The sequence below is a fragment of the Coregonus clupeaformis genome, chromosome 40 (genome assembly GCF_020615455.1).
Source record: "Coregonus clupeaformis isolate EN_2021a chromosome 40, ASM2061545v1, whole genome shotgun sequence".
Classification (NCBI taxonomy): domain Eukaryota; kingdom Metazoa; phylum Chordata; class Actinopteri; order Salmoniformes; family Salmonidae; genus Coregonus; species Coregonus clupeaformis.
The window spans coordinates 25,295,408-25,311,965 of NC_059231.1; the positions used below are offsets into that span (position 1 = coordinate 25,295,408).

Here is a 16,558-nt window from a genome sequence, read left to right on the forward strand (position 1 = left end):
ACACTAAATATTATAATATAGGCCTAACCCATCAGTTTTCACTGGTTTTAAAGAACTAGAGAACTTAGTCCAATAAGTTAAAGGACTGAAAATGTAAAAACAATAGCTAAAATGTATTAGAATTATATTATATTATTAATTACCAGTAGAACCACGTTCCCATACACTTAAATAATAAATAGTTTTAAAAATCCTAATTACGTTATTACAATCAATGATCTGTATAAGAATAAAGTTAAAGATCTGGATGCATAGGTAGATATACAAAAGACACGGAGTAAGAAGCTAACTATCAAAACAGGATTTTTTTATGTGGTGCCTTGTTCCTTTGTACACATAGTGCCCCCCATTCAATCTCACTCATAGCACTACAGTTTAAAATCAGATTTCTGGCCAGACTGGATGCCAGTCTGTTTATGGTTTAACTCATTTGTCAGTATCATGCCATGTTGTTTGGAATGACAAGGGAGTTGGCTATAGCAGAAACAGACTAGCATCCAGTCTAGCTTCTGGCTCCAAACATATGAAAAACATCCAGCAAAGGCAATGGAGCCATTGTGAACAACCATTCAAGTAAAGTGTGCTTAAATCATGAACCCTCAAACTGCATATCAGCATTCAGAAGATTTATGAAATCCGATATGCTCTTAACGCTACATACGAAACTCTACATACATGACATCTAGCTCCTGAAATACAACTGCTGAGACAAATAGAAAATATATCAAATGTCTCTGCAAAATTGATGCACCATCCTGACTGGTTGCATCATCGCATGGTATGGCAACTGCTCGGCCTCCGACCGCAAGGCACTACAGAGGGTAGTGCGTACGGCCCAGTACATCACTGGGGCCAAGCTTCCTGCCATCCAGGACCTCTATACCAGGTGGTGTCAGAGGAAGGCCCTAAAAATTATCAAAGACTCCAGCCACCCTAGTCATAGACTGTTCTCTCTGCTACTGAACGGCAAGCGGTACCGGAGCGTCAAGTCTAGGTCCAAAAGGCTTCTCAACAGCTTCTACCCCCAAGCCACAAGACTCCTGAACAGCTAATCATTGCTACCAGGACTATTTGCACTTTTCAGTTCTGCCCACACATTTTCTATAGGATTGAGGTCAGGGCTTTGTGATGGCCACTCCAATACCTTGTCTTTGTTGTCCTTAAGCCATTTTGCCACAACTTTGTAAGTATGCTTGGGGTCATTGTCCATTTGGAAGACCCATTTGCGACCAAGCTTTAACTTCCTGACTGATGTCTTGAGATGTTGCTTCAATATATCCACATAATTTTCCTTTCTCATGATGCCATCTATTTTGTGATGTGCACCAGTCCCTCCTGCAGCAAAGCACCCCCATAGCATGATGCTGCCACCCCCGTGCTTCACGGTTGGGATGGTGTTCTTCGGCTTGCAAGTACAATCTTTGTCCCCATGTGCAGTTGCAAACCGTAGTCTGGCTTTTTTTATGGCAGTTTTGGAGCAGTGGCTTCTTCCTTGCTGAGCGGCCTTTCAGGTTATGTCGATATAGGACTCGTTTTACTGTGGATATAGATACTTTTGTACCCGTTTCCTCCAGCATCTTCACAAGGTCCTTTGCTGTTGTTCTGGGATTGATTTGCACTTTTCGCACCAAAGTACGTTCATCTCTAGGAGACAGAATGCATCTCCTTCCTGAGCGGTATGATGGCTGCGCGGTCCCATGGTGTTTATACTTGCGTACTATTGTTTGTAAAGATGAACGTGGTACCTTCAGGCATTTGGAAATTGCTCCCAAGGATGAACCAGACTTGTGGATTTCTTTTGATTTTCCCATGATGTCAAGCAAAGAGGCACTGAGTTTGAAGGTAGGCCTTGAAATACATCCACAGGTACACCTCCAATTGACTCAAATGATGTCAATTAGCCTATCAGAAGCTTCTAAAGCTATGACATTTTCTGGAATTTTCCAAGCTGTTTAAAGGCACAGTCAACTTAGTGTATGTAGACTTCTGACCCACTGGAATTGTGATACAGTGAATTAAAAAAGTGAAATAATCTGTCTGTAAACAATTGTTGGAAAAATTACTTGTGTCATGCACAAAGTAGATGTCCTAGCAGACTTGCCAAAACTATAGTTTGTTAACAAGAAATGTGTGGAGTGGTTGAAAAACAAGTTTTAATGACTCCAACCTAAGTGTATGTAAACTTCCGACTTCAACTGTACATATTACCTCAATTACCTCGACTAACCTGTGCCCCCGCACATTGACTCTGTACCGGTACCCCCTGTATATAGCCTCGTTACTGTTAATTTATTGTTGCTCTTTAATTATGTTATTTTTCTATTTTAGAGTTAGGGTTTATTCTTTTTTACTTCAGTAAAACACTTATTTTTCTTAAAAACAGCATTGTTGGTTACGGGTTCATAAGTAAGCATTTCACTGCGTGGCCCACATTTTATTTTATTTGTCATATGTGCCTGTTGTATTCGGCACATATGACAAATAAAATAAAATGTGATTTGATTTGATTTGATAACAGAACACATGCATATTTGCATATATGTTAACCAGAAATATGACACCATATTAAAATATATAAAATAACATAAAAAAATCTGCCACAAGAGCATTAGTGAGGTCGTGCACTGATGTTGGTCGATTAGGCAGTCGGCGTACCAATTCATCCCAAAGGTGTTCGATGGGGTTGAGCTCAGGGCTCTGTGCAGGCCAGTCAAGTTCTTCCTCACCGATCTCAACAAACCATTTCTGTATGGTCCTCATTGTGCACAGGGGCATTGTCATGCTGAAACAGGAAAGGTCCTTCGCCAAACTGTAGCCACAAAGTTGGAAGCACAGAATCATCTAGAATGTCATTGTATGCTGTAGCGTTAAGATTTCCCTTCACTGGAACTAAGGGGCCTAGCCCGAACCATGAAAAACAGCCCCAGACCACTACTCCTCCTCCACCAGACTTTACAGTTGGCACTATGCATTCAGGCAGGTAGCGTTCTCCTGGCATCCGCCAAACCCAGATTTGTCCGTTGGACTGCCAGATTGTGAAGCATGATTCATCACTCCAGAGAACGTGTTTCCACTACTTCCACTGAGCTTTACACCACTCCAGCCGACTTTTGGCATTGCGCATGGTGATCTTAGGCTGGTGTGCAGCTGCTCAGCCATGGAAACACATTTCATAAAACTCCCGACTAACAGTTCTTGTGCTGATGTTGCTTCAAGAGGCAGTTTGGAACTCTGTAGTGAGTGTTGCAACCGAGGACAGATTAATTTTACGCGCTTCAGCACTCGGCGGTCCCGTTCTGTGAGCTTGTGTGGCCTACCACTTCGCGGCTGAGCCGTTGTTGCTCCTAGAGGAAGTGGAATCCTCTAAGAAATTTGACGAACTGACTTGTTGGAAAGGTGCCACATTGAAAGTCACTGAGCTCTTCAGTAAGGCCATTCTACTGTCAATGTTTGTCTATGGAGATTGCATGGCTGTGTGCTCGATTTTATACACCTGTCAGCAACGGGTGTGGCTGAAATAGCCGAATCCACGAATTTGAAGGAGTGTCCACATACACTATATAATACAAAAGTATTTTCAAGGGTCTCCATTGAAACCCCTCTATTTTGGGAACACTGTTCTGAGAGTTCTGTTAAAGCCTGATAATGTAGCATTTCCCTTCACAGGATCAGAGCGGCACTGGAGATACTCTATTTTAGTTGCTCTAACTGCATTTGTTATCTTGGCTTTAAACCGGTCAATAGGCAAAAGGAAATCCCCCTTCCCCCTGTGAATTATATTTGGAGACATGTCCCACAAAAATGGTAACCTGGTTTCTGGGATGAGTCAAAAACAACATTCTTCCAGCACAAAAGGCATGTTTGAATTTGTATGTAGTTATGTTCCTTTTCTTTTCATGCATAAAATATTGAATTGTTTTTCACTGCAAGGAAAATATATATTTTTGACTCAAAACATCCACAATAGCCTAATTTATTAATACACCAACATAAGTTAGGACATTGTATTTGGTGCATTTGAGTAGTTTTTTCTTAAACTCAGATCTCACGTCACTGAATATTGTAAATGTGCCTATTAATGATGAATGTCCAATAGAAACTTAAACACACTCAGTTAAGCTAAGTGGGTTTTAATCCTGCAGCTCTTCTGTAGTTTTCAGCTATGGTTTTCTTTGTCTCGGAGTTAACAATAGACTGATTACCGTTTTGCTCAGGGCAAATCCCTTAGATAAGGGAGGCCTTGCATTTCCCCCCTCTTCCTCCCTCTGAATTCTAGCCCTCTACATTCCATCTCCCACCCGCTCCCATTTGGTTCCTGTAGTTACAAAGTAATCCATTTAGATTTTTTGTTTTACTGCAAAGTTTCTGATGAATACATAGTTCAGGTCGAGAAGAGAGCGGTAAATGAAGGCCAACCTTATTTGAAACAACACAAAACACACCATAATGATATCTACAATCACACTCATGTCCTGTTATTGAGACCCGTCATAGGTGTGTGAATGCTAAAGGGTGATACAGTACCTTGAAGAATCAGCCTGTTGGATTCGAAATGGTCTATAATACAGGATGACCATGTTCGAATCTGAATAGTAAGTAAGGAAGCGTTAATTTCTCTTTTGAAATGCCTGGTATGCTTTGCTTTTCAGTTGTGAGCACACAACCACTGCCTTCTGTTGCTAGCCTATCACCTTTGAGAGAGATCCTAAAATCATGCTGACCTGTGACTTACATAGGACTGATTAAAAGATCACTAATCATAAATGGGTCCTATTGTTAGTTTACAAATAAAAACAAACAAATAAAATACAGGGACAGGTAATATTAAGCAAAGCATGCAGATCTAAACATGTCTAAAGAAATCAAACTTTTTAAAAGATATTAATAATCATAAATGTCCTAGCATTAAAACCAATCACCGCATGAAATACCTCAACAGTTTGCCAGTGTGTAGATAGGAAGCGATAGTGAGAACACTCAATGCCACAACAGTACGGCTATCCCAGGGAACGGGGCAGACTCTGCAGTGTCTATTCTCCCCCTTTTCTAGGATTACTTGAAAAAATCAAGTCATTTCGAATTCAATGGCTGCAAAACATTGAGACGTGGAGGTTTCTGAGTCTTATTTGTTGACAGTACAAAAAAGAAGAGATCATACGTTTTTTTCTTAAGTATTTTTTTTCCTTATTGCCACTTTCATAAGAGAAAATGTGACAGAAGATCAGATAATCAAAACAGATCTTATGGTATATCATAGTAATGGGTTAATACTGAAGGTGACATTCAAAAACAGAACAGGTTCTTCTATACAGCAAAATATTATAGGCCCTATAAGGTATAATAAGATGACAGTTAAGAACCATGACAAAATTGTTAGCATTATACAGTTAAATAGTTCAGGCACTGTATGACCCTAGTGACTGCTCTACTCTGGACTATTCTCTAACCACTACACTACCCAGAGTGATTCTCTATTCACTAATCTACTGAGCTTACCCCCTAGAGTAGCTAACTGTAAAACCCTAAAAGTGCTTGAGGCTCATGACAAGAAATTCAAATGAGAATCCAAAAGTAAATTAAATAAAATATGTATGTTTTAGGGTCAAAACAATCTACGCATGTTTATAGGTATTTAAGGTTTTGATTGTGAATTATGCTATTTTTTTCCCTGCATCAAAATCAAATGGATGACTATTTGAATGAAACAAACGCTAATTAATATTCATTGCCCTATTAAGATTGCGACTTAAAAGCATATATTTATATATTTGAATAAACCAGAACGTTTGGCCTGAAATTCCCTAACAAGAAAGTTACCACTTGCTGCTCCATGTATGTATTGTTGGAGATAATCTGTGATTGATGATACCAAGAGATTGGGTATATGATAATCTGGAAAGAGGGCAGTAGCGTAAACGATGACGGAGGAAAAAAAACGGAATCAACGATAGAACACAACCAAGCTTCTGTGAGTAAGAATGCAGGCTGAGATGTTCATGGTTTGTGCAGGATGATTCAACATGATCAGGGCACAAGAAAAGCACCTGTCCAGAATAATGGGCCTTGGTCCTTGTCAATGTACTGCCACTGACAAACAACAACAAAATAGGTCATAGTCTTAATATGTTGAACTTAGAGTCTTGAGATGCAGCAAACACTATGATAGATGGTTGAACTATCACCCTTCATTAGAAAATAATCCTCTTTCAGATAGGTTATTCAAGATGGTTCAGGGACAAACCCACAAACAAGGACATGTTCCATGGCTTCAGAAATTTCACAAAATAATGAAAATATTTAATTCATCAAGGTTATGATTTGCATACTTGGGTCTATCTTCAAGGGAAGTAATTCTAGCTGCTCTTCATGTTGTGGAGGTTTGAGAAGCCTAATTTGCTTAGCCTCTGAAGTAAATCATGTGGCACATTGATGCAGCATTATTGGTCAGTTAAATGGTAAAGGTCAGTCTGGAAGGAGAGGGGGAAACGGGCAGCAGACAAGAGCTCAAATGTCCAAGAAGGTCATTCTTAGTTCAGGTGAAGGTCACAGCGACGACCAGTAAAGCACTGAAAGACAGGAGGGAAAGGGTACTGGGGCAAAGTGACGAAGCAGAAAAAACCCAGCGCAACAGCAGCCATGATGACGACGTCTGTGATTGGTCAATGTTGAAATGTCCTCTTCAAACGTGAGAGAGCTCTGTTCATGAGACGCAGTGAGAGATATGATACTAGAACTATCTATGAACGATGTGTGCAGCAGCAGAAACAGGGGGACGAGTTTGACCAAGGAATATCAGATCAAATCACAGTTTGATTAAGAACAAAAGCAAGTTTTAGAGTATTTTAGTTCATCCATATTAGTTATTTATTTTGAAATAAATGTCAACCCCTGAATACATTTAAAGGGATAGTTTTAGATTTTTTTTCTACTTACCCAGAATCAGATGAACTCATGGATACAATTTTTATGTGTCTACGTGCAGTTTGAAGGAAGTTGAAGGTAGTTTCTGGAACGATTACTAACTAGTGTTAGCACAATGACTGGAAGTCTATGGGATCTAGTAGCATGCTGGAGATGCTTTTGGCTCAACGATTGTGAATGTCACAGTGAAGGGAAAGGGGATGGGCTGTTCATGTATAGACAAAGGAACATTCTCTGAATGGAATAATCCTTATGGAACTGTGCCATGTAACACAGTGACAACAGAGTGCCTCACTAATGGTGGCGGTTGGTACGGGAGTCATCCATTACTGGAGCATCAAAGGAATGGTGTATGCGCGCGTTTGTCTGGCAGTCACACCAGACAACAGCTTAGACAAAGTATTTTGATAGTAGGATAACAGGTTTAAAATGGTTGGGTGCATTTAATAGTTCAATATTCTCCCTATTCTACAGGATTCAATTTAAAGGTAAACTTATAGTTGGTAACAGTGGGAAAGTGCAATATTGAGGTATATGATTCATACTGTAGGTCTGTTTCCATGCGGTTTCATTTTACAAACAGAAACTATATTTCTTTAATGTCAACATTTCAGTTGAAGCTAAAAGCTCCCCTCACCCAAATATGAATCTGGCTGGCACAGACATAACTTCCAGAATTCAAAGGAAGCAGTTGCAGAAACCTGGCACACGTGGCACCAATCTGTATGGAAATGTCTGCGTGCAGCTAAGAGCTACGTTTACAGTAGCATTAGAGCTGGCTGGTGAACTATAGGCCCAGTAACAACCTTATGTTTGTAGAGGCTATTTAAAGCTGAACGCATTTATGTAGCATTGCCATTTATATACCAGTAAGTAAACATCTGACAATTTTAAAAAATGGGCTTTAGGAATGTTGTTATATTTCATAAAACCATTTTGTTTAGCCTTCATTTTCATACCACTGCCTGGTGCTTCAATGCCTGGTGCTTCCATTACTATTAGGCTAGATTTACTCAAACTACAGCTGCCTCTACCACAGGAGGAACATATCAATCACTGTCAAATATGTTTCCATTGCAGTTTTATCAGCTCCCTCTGGGTACTAAGAGCAGACATGGAAGCAGCCACTAAGCACAGGAGAAAATGGCTCTATCCAAAAGTGTTTTTCCAACCCTTATTGGTGGTACTTTTAAGAACAGAAAATAAAAGCTGGTTTCATATGGATTAGCCTACATTTTATAACTTGTTTGCTATTGGTCAAACCCTTTGGCCTTCTGAAGTACCATAGGGCAATAGAAGATTGCAGGGGACAAAACGAACAAAGACACGATTCTAACAATAATATTTGTAAAGGTTTTGAATCATTATATTTTCACCTATAATTTCTTAATAAGTCACTGTTTAGACAGGGCAATGTTTTTTAATTTGAGAACGTATAGTAAAGAAAAATGAAAATCTATTGCCATGAGCCTCCTGTCTAGTTTGCCTTTCTCTTTCGTACTCTAGAATACTGGGACATCAGAAACAACATGAGCTACAGCTGTCAAAGGAAACAACATTGTGACATCAAACAGTAACTCAAACAGCTGCAAAGTAGCATTTCTAGGACCTTTAGGGAAAAACAAACAGCTTTCAAAATTGTTCAGAGGCTAGCGACCATATGCACATTTAATCAGAATGAATAGAATGAAAATAATCTAGATGTGATTTTTTTTCCCCCTCTGAAATTATGTCACCAGTGATTTTAAATGCCATGGACCACCAACTCCTTAACCCGATACAATACTTTTTCCCTTTTTAATCTGGGTTAACAATAATACTATAACAATACTGTCTATATCTGTTCTACAATGCTTGTTGGAATTTGGGTTTGTATGACTATAATTTATACCATGTTTGGTTAGGTCGCAACTCTACTTGATGAGAATTTAGAATCCTAAACATTGGAATAGCGCCTGCCAGAAACTAAAATACACTTCAATGAAGTATGGCATAACTCACTGTATGTCAGCTGAAATAAGGAGTAGAGTACCCTATAGTCACCTGAAACTGAGATTACATTTCACTAGCTCAGGGATGTAGAACTCAAATTCTCGAGTGCTGCAGTGTCATGCTGGTTTCTGTTTCTCCCTGGCAATAAAAGTAGTTTCTTCCTGATCAGAAAGGTTCTAGTAACAGTTATATAGTAAACCCATGGCATATAACCTCACTGGTGTTTCTGGTTTAAGGTGTGTGCGTTGGGGTTTTGACGGACAGATGAAAAGGTATAGGCTACAGGTTGTCCCACAGATGACATGAAGAAGGTACTGTAACTAAAACACCTGTTTCTGCCTTCAATGTTGAACTATCCTTCAGGGTGAATCCTTCCAACACTTGCTAAGAATTTTGGGGGGCAAAAACATTCCCTTGAGAGAATCAGAATATGCATGTTTGTGTGCAATTTGTCCTTGAGACAGACAAACTTTATAATCAATTTAAAAACAGACAACGATTATAATTTAGTAACCAATTTAAAATTGGCTGTGAAATAATTAGATCCCTGTCTAATTGAGGAAGTCTATGCGGTCTGCTGTCAACAATGTGTCTTGTCCACGCTAAGGTTTCAATACTGCTCTTGTAGAAGTTAATGGTTCTAGAATCTCTGTATACCTAAACCCGATGGCACTTGATCACTCTAAAACTGTTGGTAAAGCCCTATTTGCAGGGCATGGTGATGGCCTTGACAAAATATATGCGCTAACTTTTCAGTACTTACAGTGCATTCTGAAAATATTCAGACCCCTTGACTTTTTCCACATTTTGTTACGTTACAGTCTTATTCTAAAATTGATTAAATCGTTTTTTCCCCCTCATCAATCTACACACAATACCCCATAATGACAAAGCAAAAACAAGTATATATTTTTTTTAATGGAAAACCCCACCGGAAATATCACATTTGCATAAGTATTCAGACACTTTACTCAGTACTTTGTTGAAGCACCTTTGGCAGCGATTACAGCCTCAAGTCTTCTTGGGTATGACGCTACAAGCTTGGCACACCTGTATTTGGGGAGTTTCTCCCATTCTTGTCTGCAGATACTCCCAAGCTCTGTCAGGTTGGATGGGGAGCGTCTCAAGGACATTCAGAGACTTCTCTCGAAGCCACTCCTGTGTTGTCTTGGCTGTGTGCTTAGGGTCGTTGTCCTGTTAGAAGGTGAACATTTGACCCAGTCTGAGGTCCTGAGCAGGTTTTCATCAAGGATCTCTCTGTACTTTGCTCCGTTCATCTTTCCCTCGATACTAACTAGTCTCCCAGTCCCTGCTGCTGAAAAACATCCCCACAGTATGATGCTGCCACAACAATGCTTCACCGTAGGGATGGTGCCAAGTTTCCTCCAGACGTGATGCTTGACATTCAGGCCAAAGAGTTCAATCTTGGTTTCATCAGACCAGAGAATCTTGTTTCTCATGGTCAGAGTCCTTTGTGTCTTTTGGCAAACTCCAAGCGGGCTGTGCCTTGTACTGAGGAGTGGCTTCCGTCTGGCCAATCTACCATAAAAGGCCTGATTGGTGGTGTGCTGCAGAGATGGTTGTCCTTCTGGAAGGTCCTCTTATCTCCACAGAGGAACTCTGGAGCTCTGTCAAAGTGACCATCAGGTTCTTGGTCACCTCCCTGACCAATGCCCTTCTCCCCCGATTGCTCAGTTTGGCCAAGCGGCCAGCTCTAGGAAGAGTCTTGGTGGTTCCAAACGTCTTCCATTTAAGAATGATGGAGGCCACTGTGTTCTTGGGGACCTTCAATGCTGCAGACATCTTTTGGTACCCTTCCCCAGATCTGTGCCTCAACACAATCCTGTCTCGGAGCTCTACGGAGAATTCCTTCGACCTCATGGCTTGGTTTTTGCTCTGACATGCACTGTCAACTGTGGGACCTTATATAGACAGGTGTGTACCTTTCCAAATCATGTCCAATCGATTGAATTTCCCACAGGTGGACTCCAATCAAGTTGTAGAAACATCAAGGATGATCAATGGAAACAGGATGCACCTGAGCTCAATTTCAAGTCTCATCGCAAAGGGTCTGAATACTTATGCAAATAAGGTATTTCTGTTTTTTACTTGTAAATAATTTGCTAAAATATCTAAAAACTGTTTTCGCTTTGTCATTATGGGGTATTGTGTGTAGATTGATGAGGAAAATTTTTTATTGAATCAATTTTAGAATAAGGCTGTAACGTAATTTTTTTGGGATCAGAATACTTTCCGAATGCACTGTATGGACCCAGAACTTCATTGAGCATCTGACCAATTAAGCGAGACATTAGTTCTGGGTTAACTGAGATTAGGCAGCGTCTAACCCACAGAATCCCTAAAGAATAATTGACAGCAGAGCAAATGTAGGCCTATATAAAAAACCCATCAGTGTTATACCATGCCTTCTAAAATAATATCTCTCCTCCTTGAGACTGTCCATTTTACATCCATCATCTGTGGGAAACTGCAGATATAGCCTACCCTCTCTATAAAATGTATCTATGTTGATGTTTGGTGGGGCACTTTTGTTTCATAGTATGAACCCATTTACTTGCAAGGAGATAAAGTAGCTGGCACGGAGAGAGCTTTTAGAAGCACATCCACAGTATGGCTAGCAGAGCCTCATCTGTATCTATTGTAATCATGTCAAACACAGACCTTTCAAGTCCTGCTAGTTGTGAGGGAGTATGTAAGTGTTACGTCATACTCCAATTCCTCTCAGGTATATCAAATGCACTCAATCAAAACAAACAGGACTGGCAGGTTGTATGTTTCTGGATGCGTCTATTTATTACAGTCTGAGGAATCAGAAAACATACTGAGGGTGTAAGGGATTATTAACGGTTGGTGTTAATGATAATTATTTCATGGTTCGTTCGAGAGTTATGCTAACCTAACATATGGCTAAACTAAAAACACAGGCGTCGTCTAGGGTGAGGTGTGTACAGTCGTGGTCAAAAGTTGAGAATGATACAAGTATTGGTCTTCACAAAGTTTGCTGCTTCAGTGTTTTTAGATATTTTTCTCAGATGTTACTATGGTATACTGAAGTATAATTACAAGCATTCCATAAGTATCAAAGCCTTTTTTTTACAATTACATTAAGTTTATGCAAAGAGTCAATATGTGCAGTGTTGACACTTATTTTTCAAGACCTCTGCAATCCGCCCTGGCATGCTGTCTATTAACTTCTGGGCCACATCCTGACTGATGGCAGCCCATTCTTGCATAATAAATGCTTGGAGTTTGTCAGAATGTGTGGGTTTTTGTTTGTCCACCCGCCTCTTGAGGATTGACCACAAGTTCTCAATGGGATTGAGGTCTGGGGAGTTTCCTGGCCATGGACCCAACATTTCCATGTTTTGTTCCCCGAGCCACTTAGTTATCACTTTTGCCTTATGGCAAGGTGCTCCATCATGCTGGAAAAGGCATTGTTCATCACCAAACTGTTCTTGGATGGTTGGGAGAAGTTGCTCTCGGAGGAAGTGTTGGTACCATTCTGTATTCATGGATGTGTTCTTAGGCAAAATTGTGATTGAGCCCACTCCCTTGGCTGAGAAGCAACCCCACACATGAATGGTCTCAGGATGCTTTACTGTTGGCATGACACAGGACTGATGGTAGCGCTCACTTTGTCTTCTCCGGACAAGCTTTTTTCCGGATGCCCCAAACAATCGGAAAGGGGATTCATCAGAGAAAATGACTTTACCCCAGTCCTCAGCAGTCCAATCCCTGTACCTTTTGCAGAATATCAGTCGGTCCCTGATGTTTTTCCTGGAGAGAAGTGGCTTCCTCGCTGCTCTTCTTGACACCAGGCCATACTCCAAAATTATTTGCCTCACTGTGCGTGCAGATGCACTCACACCTGCCTGCTGCCATTCCTGAGCAAGCTCTGCACTGGTGGTGCCCCGATCCCGCAGCTGAATCAACTTTAGGAGACTGTCCTGCCGCTTGCTGGACTTTCTTGGGCGCCCTGAAGCCTTCTTCACAACAATTGAACCTCTCTCCTTGAAGTTCTTGATGATCCGATAAATGGTTGATTTAGGTGCAATCTTACTAGCAGCAATATCCTTGCCTGTGAAGCCCTTTTTATGCAAAGCAATGATGACGGCACGTGTTTCCTTGCAGGTAACCATGGTTAACAGAGGAAGAACAATGATTTCAAGCACCACCCTCCTTTTAAAGCTTCCAGTCTGTTATTCTAACTCAAATCAGCATGACAGAGCGATCTCCAGTCTTGTCCTCGTCAACACTCTCACCTGTGTTAACGAGAGAATCACTGACATGATGTCAGCTGGTCCTTTTGTGGCAGGGCTGAAATGCAGTGGAAATGTTTTTTGGGGATTATGTTCATTTTCATGTCAAAGAAGGACTTTGCAATTAATTGCAATTCATCTGATCACTCTTCATAACATTCTGGAGTATATGCAAATTGCAATCATAAAAACTGAGGCAGTAGACTTTGTGAAAATTAATATTTGTTTCATTCTGAAAACTTTTGACCAGGACTGTAGTTCATGTCAGGTAAACGACTTATAAGCTTTCTGGAACTTTGGGCACCTGCACTGAATGGCTGGAGTAGTTTCCCTATCTGTGTGTGGTCTGTTATCACCAAACAAGCCTTTTTCAAATGGCAACAGCTGCTATCCTTTGTTCAGATCATAAGAGCTGCTGCACAGCATGTAATTGTATTCTCTATTTCTATTAAGAAAAGTTGGGAATTTCTCTTGGATTATGCATTTAGCGTTTTAATGAATCTGCTGTTAAGAACAAATGGGGGTAATTAACGCTACAGTATTCATACTACTTTGTCAGTGTGTCTTTCTCTTCGCTCCCTGTCCAGTTCTCTCTTTCCATTTACCTGCATGCACCGCACCAGCCCATTGTAATGATGGGAGACCAGGCTGGCTACATCCTGATATGGTTAACAACTTCTCAACTAGGTCTTCTTTCATTTATGACAAATGGTCCGAAAAGGACTGAATAGGTGAAACCAGTTTGTTATGTGGAGTTTCTGTCACATTGCCTAAAGGTTTAACCGATCCAATCCTTTCACATTGTTTGGTTCAACGAGGACAGAAACAAATTAAGGGGTTTTGGAACATAATTTGATGTGTTTTCAGTGTCATCTCCAAGCAAGTAAAAAGTATTTAAAAAATAAATGTTACCTCCATTTTGTTCAAATCTACCAGGAATCGTCCGTTTCTCCTCTTCGCGTTCGTAATGAGGAAATGTGCATTTGGTCAGGCGCCACAGCTATAGAAATACACTTACCAAAGCAAACGTGAACAAATAAAAAGTAATGCTCTATTCATTCTACAAATAATAATCTACAGTTTAAGCAGAACATCAAAATAATTTCCAGATGGTAAAGCTTATCAACCTGGGTCACATTTGCAGGAGAACTCCACCAAAAACACTAGAGGTATCAAAAATATTTTCCCCTGAAAAGACACTGCTCCATGTTCAGATTGTGACTAGAGAGATTCTCACACACCAGTTTATAGACTAAGGTCTTCAACCCTGGTCCTGAAGAGCTACTGGGTATGTAGGCTTTTGTTCCAGCCCTGAACACACACATTCAGTTCAGCTAATCATGGTCCAAACAGAAGACCATGATTATTTGATTAGTTGAGTCAGGTGTGATTACAGGTCTGGAACAAATGCCTGCACCCTCCAGTACCTCTCCAGGAATAGAGTTAGAATCCCTTGAAGTGTTCCGACTTCAGATGGCCCAAACTGAGAAGAACAGCAAAGGATTGTGGAGCAACATGTTGGGATTCAACATGAAATTATCAGGAATTGTATTATTGTTCTCCATTTATCTGGAAACATGCATCCTTCCAAAGACGTGGTGTTCTGCTCTACTTGTCTGGTTGTTACAGTAACAGGACTGATTCGGAGGAGGAAATCTCAGCAACACATTACTTTTCATAGGCGTAACTTCAGGGTAACTACTAACTGTAAGGGTATAACTCATGTAATTACCTTGTAACAAAATCTAAGTACAGGCAGCTATAGTTCATACCATTGTTAATCAAGTTCTGAACCTAGTTTTGAACATAGTTAATAGCTTGTTACAGGGTAACAACATAGGTTATTCCACTGGTAGTCCCTGTGCAGTCATTCTATTTCATTATCTGTCCAGAGAACCATTCCGAAAATACACACCAATTTCCACAGTTTGAACATGGAGCACAGTGTCAACCGTCCTAAAAAAAGCACAGCTTGTTTAGGTTTTGATTGAGTCCTCCTGTAAACGTGTAGGTATGGGAGCTGTTGGGTGTTACAGTGAGGGGAAGACAGAGCACACAGGGGGTGCAGTAGCACGACTTACTCAGCTTTCGCCCCCTGAATCAGGAGAGCGTTGACACAGTCCAGACTGCCTGCACGGGCAGCCTTATGGATGGGTGTCTCACCCACATAGTCCTGAGAAAGAGAGAGGGAGGTTATAGAGAAAGAGACAGAGAAGGAGAGAGAATGAAATAAATGTGTTACACACTGTATTTACACAAACTGAAGCTCACATTGGTTTTTTGTGCTGCAATAATATGCAGCAGATTAGCCTCCCTCCCTCCCCTCTCTCATTTCCCTTAGAGCAGTGTCTGGTGAGGTCTGGCAGACACCAGGGTGAAGTTCTCCAGAAGCAGAGTGAACTCGTCACCCCAGCTGCACAGCAGGCCACACGGCCGTAGAGTATCACGCATTAGAGAAAAAGAGAGGGAGGAAGAGAGGGAAGGCGGTAGAGAGAGAGGGAGGGAGGAAGGGAGGTAGAAGGCTGTGGCAAGAGAGCGAGAGCATTTTTCAAAATAGATTCCTCCATGAGAGAGAAAGTGAGGGAGATGCTGAAAGAGTGGTAAAGAGAGATTGTGAGAGTGTTTTTCCAACAAATCCCTCCTCTTTCCATAACCACTGTTCTTCACACACAGAGAATGTAGGCCATTTGAAATGCTGTAGTGGTGACCCACCCTGCACCATATCCCTGGGTGGCTTTATTAAATCCATACAAGGGAGGGGTTAAAAGAGGTTGATGGGTTTAATGGAGGGGAAACTGTATGGCTATTTTTGAAATATGGGTTGAATTTTTTTATGTAAGTCATATTAGAGCTCTATTAGAAATAACAGTGACATGCTGCAGCATGCCAATAGGAGAGGTAGGAGTTATGCCATCATGACCTACTAATTCAGATTTCTCTGAGTGGTGCAGTGAAGCGTCAGATGGTCGGTGAAGTGTGTGCACACACAAGACAGGAGCGTAAACAAAAGAGCATGACAGAAGAACACACACACACACCAATGACATCAAGTCTAAATAAAAACCCTATTGGCTTTTCAAATGTATAGAAGCGTACGTGCGCACATACACAACGACTGGTGGTTTTCTGTCAGTCATTAATCCAACAGCATGGAGATAAAAGCAGGCTGGCTGGGGCTCTTCACAAACACAGGGCTGAGGAGGTTTTATAGATGTAATAAGACCATAGCCACCAAACAGAATGGATATCTTGCAGTGCCTCTTTCCTCTTAACATACGCTCAATCTAAATGTGTAACAGGTACCAATTCAGATGGGTTGGCCCAAAGCCAGGATGATCCCTCTGATAGGATCAGTCTGAGCTCAG

General features: G+C 40.9%; 1 protein-coding gene across 1 annotated transcript in view; it reads right to left on the minus strand.

The window, feature by feature from the left end:
* The window catches only part of LOC121571622 (ankyrin repeat domain-containing protein 10), a 32,068-nt gene that overhangs the window by 11,771 nt on the left and 3,739 nt on the right, over positions 1-16,558 (minus strand). The window contains exon 3 of the mRNA XM_041883193.2: positions 15,275-15,366. Within this exon, the coding sequence (XP_041739127.1) occupies positions 15,275-15,366 (92 nt within the window). The remainder of the gene's footprint in view (positions 1-15,274; positions 15,367-16,558) is intronic.